This window comes from Micromys minutus (assembly GCF_963924665.1).
Source record: "Micromys minutus genome assembly, chromosome: 33".
In the NCBI taxonomy this organism is placed as follows: domain Eukaryota; kingdom Metazoa; phylum Chordata; class Mammalia; order Rodentia; family Muridae; genus Micromys; species Micromys minutus.
The window spans coordinates 2,100,508-2,108,021 of NC_137968.1; the positions used below are offsets into that span (position 1 = coordinate 2,100,508).

General features: G+C 53.4%; 1 protein-coding gene across 2 annotated transcripts; it reads left to right on the forward strand.

Moving 5' to 3' along the window:
* Positions 1-416: 416 nt before the first annotated feature.
* Positions 417-6,963, forward strand: OSR2 (odd-skipped related transciption factor 2). Of its 2 annotated transcripts, none has more exons than XM_080909434.1 (4): positions 417-710; positions 4,085-4,852; positions 5,637-5,736; positions 6,425-6,963. In XM_080909434.1, exons 2-4 carry the CDS (start codon positions 4,200-4,202, stop codon positions 6,605-6,607), a joined length of 936 nt encoding a protein of 311 aa, XP_080765560.1. In that variant the 5' UTR covers positions 417-710; positions 4,085-4,199; the 3' UTR covers positions 6,608-6,963. The 2 variants fall into 2 exon arrangements, with proteins under 2 accessions (XP_080765560.1, XP_080765561.1); XM_080909435.1 differs by having other exon boundaries at positions 6,507-6,963.
* Positions 6,964-7,514: the final 551 nt, after the last annotated feature.

The window sequence follows — 7,514 nt, forward strand, 5'->3', positions numbered from 1 at the left end:
ACCCCCGGCAGCTAACCAAGTAAAAGTACAAAAATGCCCTTTGGACTTCTCCGGGGACGAGGAAGTGCCAAGACCTAGCAGTTGAGCTTCTCCCGGGATAAGGAAAGTGTCATCTAAAAAGAGGGGACGGGCGTTGCCTTTGTGTGAGGTTTGAATTGAGTCACCTTGGGCTCCGGGTCTGGGAGAACTGGGAAACCTCAGGCAAACCTGCGCCTTTAAGACTCAGTTGCTATCCAAACACAAGTAAACACGGCGGACCATTAGCGGGCGCCCGGCGCGGAGGCGGAGCCTGGGCGCAGCGGCCGCGCTCCGCGGGGCGCCGCGAGGGGAGGCGGGGCCGCTACTAAAGCCCGGGACGCGGGGCCGGGGGCAGCCTGGGGCGGGACGCGGGCCGGGACGGAGCTCTGCGCGCCCGCTGCCAGAGGGTGATGGCCCTGCTGGGCTGCGGGCTGCCACTTCCCCCGCAGTCCGCGGCGAGCAGCCGACCCAGGCACCGGGGTCAGGGCGAGCGCTGAGCATCCCGCCTCCACCGACGACCGAGGACCGCTGTCGCCTTCGCTCCCACCCCCAGACCATGTCCTCGGATCCCGGGACCGCGCGCCGAAAGAGAAGTTCGCCCCGCCGGGACCTCATGACCTTTCCAAGCTGTGCGTCCTGCCGCCCGGACCGAGCGTGAACCGCGCTGCCCCCGGCGGACTTCGGTTCTGGCGGTGAGTGTCCTTTCCCCAAAGAAAGGGAGGGATGTGGGTGCTCAGGGGGCGCCCAGGTTCAGAGGGGGAGAGGCAGCCTGCGGACCCTCGTCCCGGGCCTCGTGTCCTGGCTTCCTCGGGTTCCCCGCGCGCGACTCCCCGGCTCACACCCGCAGTCGTACTTTTTTGTGTGCTGCCCCAATTGGTCTGGTTTGGGTAGATTTACGCATTCGGCTAGATTTATAAAGGCGGATGGTCGTTCTTGGTGGCCGGATCCCATCACCCCGTGAGATTGCTCCCCTTGCTCTAGGAAGCCCGGACCCACGTTTCCTACTGCAGCTCCGGGGCGCGCAGCACGGAAGGGCCGGGACACACGGCGCAGTCTGTCCAGCCACCCCGAAGGCGCGTTTCACGGGGGAATAGTGATTATTTTTTCCAGCCATGTGCTGGCCTCTCGCTTTTTCCTCCGCTCCCGTCTTCTCCCACTGGCCAAGCAGGCAAGCTCCTGGGGAGCTGCGACGCTTGGGTTGTGGAGAAATAGCTCGGAATGGAGCCGCGGTTGTAGGAAGGAGGCAGGACACGGTGCTAGTGGAGGCGGCGACGCCGGATCGGTCTCCCCACCTGTGAGCAGAGAACAAAAGAGCACACTGGCTGTCCCCGAAGCGAAACTGGTGCGGACAGCCACTTTCCCCGCTCCACAAACTCCAGTCCTGAACAGAACGAGAAAATGACGCGGGGAGGGAGAGAGCAGAGACAAACCCAGATTATGCGGAAGGCATCTTAATTTAATTAACTCTTTGGGGAGGCAGAGGCACGGGGAAGGAACGGGAACTTCGTGTCCCCTCCCCCAACTTGGTCAAGTTCTCCCCCACCATGATTTTAGATCCCTTTCTACTATAGCTCTCCGGCTTATATAAAATTCTGTTGTGTTTGAACTAAAATTCACCGAGCAACTCGTCCATCCATCTGTCAAATACACAGGGTTTAGCAGATAACCCCAAACGGTATTTTTTTTTTTAAGATAATTCAATCTAACATCACTGTTACCAACGATTGGAGATTCTTTATCAAAGTATTAGGAATCCAGCGTTTTAAAAGTTCTGCCAAACTGAAATTAATATGTACAACTCTTCTTTGCTGACAGCCAGTAAAACTAAATTTTACAAAACGTCTAACATGCCTGGGAATTCCATTGAAAAAACCGACGGAAGAAAATGCGGCCTTTTCTCCATCGAGCCGTTTATGACTTTTCATGGTTTAACTTTCTTTCCTCGGAAAATTAGAAGTAACGGGTGGTCCGAAGCAGGCTGTCGGAGGCCGACAGCAGAGGGTTCGCCCGAGATGGAATATACACTCAGCCCCAACAAAACGAAAGTACCTTAGATCTGAGTTGTCGTGAGCGAAGGTTTGACACGCGTTGCTAGCGACTAAACAGGAGCCGGGGAATCCGAGCTCCCTGGTTTATTTGTGTTTGGTAGGTGTTTAGGGATGTTTGTAAGGAGATTTCAGAAGGCACACTGGCTTGGCCTCCCTTCGCCAGAGGACGCTTCCTTGCAAAGACAGCAAACTTTCTATGAAGTGGCAATTTGGGACCAACAGAAACGTATAAAAACCTCGTTTCTGCAGTATGCATTATTGGAGGGAGAGTGGTACTCGGGTCTCTGCAGACAGAAATGAGATTGTTACCTTTATGACAAAGTTCACTTGGAGCGTTTGGAGTTGAAAAGTCATCCATTCTGATGGCCGTTCTGTCAATCAGCACAGGGCCATCCTGGCATCTCTGCCTATGCCGAGAATCATGCATAGCCTCCTGCATTTAATTCAAAGAAATCTAGTCTGGGAATAAACCCAAATAATACTTTCGATTTTTTTTTCTCGATGCAAGAGAGAGGCTGCTTTTCCACACTAGGGGGGACATGGTTTGACAATCTCCTCATTACTTATGGAGACGGAAATAAAGAGGAAATTTATTGTTTTGAAATGAAGAGAAAGCAATCATCGATGTTAGTAGAATCTTTGTCCCCCCACCCCCATAAGAGAGGGCTGGGGGGGGGGGGGTTTCGACAAACAGCAGTGAATTGTGATTTGTGTGGTGGGAAAGTTATTACTAAGGGAGTTCACAGTTTCGGTTGAATGCTCTGACCGAGACCCTCCGACTGATACACACTTCTCATTAACTCCCAGCCTGAACTCCCAGACCACATACCGCCAGGCAGAAGCAGTTCATTAATAAATCTCTTGTCTCCAAACTATTCCAAACAGCGAGGAAGGTGGGGGCTCGCGGAAGCAGCCTTGCCAGGGCGCCGCGTCATAGCGCAGCCCCCTAAGCCTGCAGGCAGAGAGAGAAAGAGTTCCAAACACCACTTCATGAACGCTATGGGGCAGAAAATTCGGTGCAGGAAGAGCCGGACAGGCCCTCTGCACCCTCCTGCCTAGTCCAAAACCTCAGGTGTCCCCGTGTTGGGGTGTTGGCGGTGCGCTTTCCTCCTTGCCTGGCGAACTTCTCTAAACCCTGCACCTGAGAGGCCACCCTAGGCGGTACGGCCACAAGGTGCTTATAAAAGGGGGTTGGCTGTGGTACACTAGGGGCCCACTGTGACCGCAGGTGAGGTGCTCCAGGGAACCTGGGTTGTCCCAGTGCGCATAGCCTAGGCCTCCAGTATGCAAGGACCCCTTGGCCTCCTCCTGAAGGCTCCCTTCCGCTGCTCCTAGGGCCTCCCTGGAGGGCCAGATCAGGGAGCACCCCCACCCCCTTTGAGAGTCTAGATCCTGGATTGGGAAAAGAGGGTGGGTTTCGGACCCAGAGGTGTTCCACGTCCTCGCCCCAGAGAAAACCAGGCTGCAGTCTGAAGCACCTGGAAGGGATTTTGGTAGGTGGCAGGAGAGGCAGACCCTGAGAAGAAGGGTTGAGTCCAAGCTGAACCCAGTCCCCCCACCCCCCAGGTGTCACTTTTCCTTCCCGTGGGCCCGTCGCTTCTGATAAATGGGAGGAAGGCAGAGGAAGGAAAAAGAAAAGCAGAGAGAAGAAGCGGGGCCCGGGAGGACGTAGCGCGGGCAAGGCGACCTTGATTGGGATGCAGCTTAGGGGAGAAGCCACACGAGTGACTCTGCGGCCTGTGGGCCTCGACCTCTCAGCCCTCGTGGTTTCCCTTCCCTAGGGATGGGGTGACAGGGGTCCAGACTGGGGCAGCACCAGAGCCTCCCCTCCCCCGGGCGGAGCCCCCTGCCCTGGAACCCGATCTTCCTAGCACCGGCTCGCCCGGGTGCCTCTTACCGCCCAAGCTCTGGGAATCTCCGGGGCTGATCTCAGGGTCTGGGGAGCCCAAGGACCGAAGAGGCTGTATGATGGATTAATCGTGGTGTCTTCCTCTCCCCCCCACCCCGGACATTTTTAGGGCTTCCTCTGCGTGCTGTTGTTTTGGGGAATCTTCCCCCCTCCTCACACCCGCCGTCCTCTGAGACCTGGAAGAAAGGGGCGTCTCCCTGCACCCCTCCGGAGCCTCCGGGAAGATGGGGAGCAAGGCCCTGCCGGCTCCCATCCCTCTGCACCCGTCTCTGCAGCTCACCAATTACTCCTTCCTGCAGGCCGTGAACACCTTCCCCGCCGCCGTGGACCACCTTCAGGGTCTGTACGGTCTCAGTGCCGTGCAGACCATGCACATGAACCACTGGACGCTGGGGTACCCCAACGTGCACGAGATCACCCGCTCCACCATCACGGAGATGGCGGCGCAGGGCCTCGTGGACGCTCGCTTCCCCTTCCCAGCCCTGCCTTTCGCCACTCACCTGTTCCACCCCAAGCAGGGAGCCATTGCCCACGTCCTTCCTGCCCTGCACAAGGACCGGCCCCGCTTTGACTTTGCCAACTTGGCGGTGGCCGCCACGCAGGAAGATCCGCCTAAAATGGGAGACCTGGGCAAGCTGGGCCCGGGACTGGGGAGCCCCATCGCGGGCCTCAGTAAACTGACTCCGGACAGAAAGCCCTCCAGAGGGAGATTGCCCTCCAAAACGAAAAAGGAGTTTATCTGCAAGTTTTGCGGCAGACATTTCACCAAATCGTACAATTTGCTTATTCACGAGAGGACCCACACGGACGAGAGGCCGTACACCTGTGACATCTGCCACAAGGCGTTTCGGAGGCAGGATCACCTACGGGATCACAGGTGAGGCGGGGGACTCTGTCCTATTAGATATTCCCGGTGCCAATAACCCCCCCTTAAGGAATGCTCACCCAAGCCCCTCCCAATGGTGACCCCACCCCCGCCCCAGCCCAGTTACCTTTCCCCGCATCCTGCATTCTTTGGGACCAGAAAGGGTCAGTGATTTTTTTCCCCCTCTCTGTCGGCCTCCGTAGCCCCCCCCCCACATGTCCCCAATGCCATGGAGCCCAAGGTTTCGTATTCTTTGCCCCAGAGGGGGTTGTCTTGAATCCATCTGTCTAGAAACATCTCCCTTCCCACCCCGAATTAGTAAAGGACATCGGATTAAAATAAATGCCACCAGTGTGGGGGTTTCCGCCTAAATCTACCTGTGACTTCTGAGGTGGAACTTCATCCCTGAGGCTATGAAGTGAAAATTACCACCCCCGGTCCCCCCCCCCCCCCCAGTTTTGCCTCCCCGTCTTGATTTGGTCATTTTAAATCCCAGAGAAACTCTCATGGCCTAGAAGGGCTTTCCGTGCTGTATTTCGAGCTCCAGGAACTTGCCAGAGAGGGCGGTCAAGTCACCACGTAGCCAGAGTGCCCGAGTCTGTTAGTTGAGGTTAACCATAAGCAGAATTACACAGAAAAAAAAAAAAAAATCCAAAACCAACATAAATAATAGAAAAATCTGCGGTTTTTTTTTGTTTTTTTTTTTTTGTTTGTTTTTTTTTTTGCCCTCTCAAAATTTCGTTGGAGAAGTTGTGGCAAGACGATCATTTCAATAAAACCTTGTGTTGATTTTCAGGTATATCCATTCCAAAGAAAAACCCTTCAAATGCCAGGAGTGTGGGAAAGGATTTTGTCAGTCGAGAACCCTAGCAGTTCACAAAACTTTACATATGCAGGTAAGTTTATTTTCTTCTCTTCAAAGTGGATGCTTCATTTTTTTTTACACAGAGTGTCCAAAGCAGGGATAACTCATTTTTAGATTAGCTTTCTGGGGCTGGGGGGAAGCAACACTGATTTTTTTAAATATAAAATTAATATTATGTAACATAAAGATTTTTTTCTTAACGAACAGCCCAGCCGATTAATAATAAATCCTCGTGTTAGTATTATATGTACTTTTTCATCCCCCCTGGTCTGCGTTTTAAAACTTCCGTGTTTGGGAAGAAATATAGGTAATTTTGGCAGTAGAGCCATGATGAAATCCCACATGCTGGCTTTCCCAGGGCCCTCATAATTTATAGAGGGACAGTTTAATTTTCCAGCAAACAGGAGCTTCCTTCCCCGGGAGAATGCGGTTCCTTACGAGAGGATTACCGCCCCCCCCCACCCCGCCCTTGACGCAGCGGTGAAATACTTGGCCCACCGAGGTGGTCTTATCAGTGCGATCGGGGCCTCTTGCGGGTGCTTGCACGTGTGATTCAGGATTGGCGGATTAGGAGCGGAGATCTGTCCCTGCAGGTCCCCTCTTTTGTTGTCCCGCGCTTGTTGTTTTAAGGCTTGATGAGGATAAGACAGAAACTGTTGAGGAGGGGAGCCGTGGTGGTGTGAAGGATTAATCCTTTGCCTTGCTTCACATCTGAACAGGAATCTCCACACAAATGCCCCACATGTGGAAGAACCTTTAATCAGAGAAGTAATCTGAAAACTCACCTTCTCACCCATACAGACATCAAGCCCTACAGCTGCGAGCGGTGCGGCAAAGTGTTCAGGCGAAACTGTGATCTGCGGCGGCACAGCCTGACTCACACCCCGAGGCAGAACTTCTAGCGAAGCCCAGGATCTGTCCTGTGCAGCCCCGGCTCCCCCCCCTCCCGGCTTCCCCCCCAGGGGCCAACCCACCCTCGTTGACCCCCAGCTCTTCCCTGCCTGCAGCCGCACCTGCAGGTCCAGGGAGTTAACTGTTCTTCCGAGGACTGTGAACTCTCTAGAAAGCCACACACTACCCCCTCCCCTCCGAACCAGCATGTGCTAGATCCTTGTAGATATTCACGGCTCATTTTAGAGCTCTGTACATAACGTGGGTCTTCGTCCTGTTGTTCTGTCTGTTTTTGTATCTCGTTGGATGCACCTAGACATGGAAAACGGAAACCAAATTTATCTTTAAAGACTGTATTTTCAAAATAAAACCTTTCTTGATTCGGTGCTTCTTGAGATTCATCTTGCTAGCCAATCCCCGTGGGTTCTGGAGAAGTGAACAACCCCACCCCCCCCGAAGATCCAATGGAGAGGATGTTCTTTATTCCTAGGTTTAAAAAACAGGACCTCTGGTTCTCTTAATAAAAATGTAAGCACCCCCAACGTCCCCCCCTTTTGTACAGTGGCATTTTGGAATGGGATCATGCCCCTTTCTTTCTTTCTTTCAAATACATAAAATTGAACAGCCTTGGGGTCTTATCCCTCTTCGTTCTTCTAGTCTCCTGTGTTTATTAAGTTTATTCTTCCAGGTGAATACACTATAACAACCATTGTTGACAATACACTGTTACAACCTGGAAAGGCCCTAATGGCTGAGACACACAACCAGGGGAGAGAAGGGAGCTTCGTGTTCTGGAAGAAGCCCTTGACCTGTTGTTGAAGTTTATGGTGGGCAACTTTTCCTACTATTAGACTTTGAACACTGATTTCTCACTATAAACACAGACTTTATCCTGACTTCAGGGAGAGAGTATAAAAC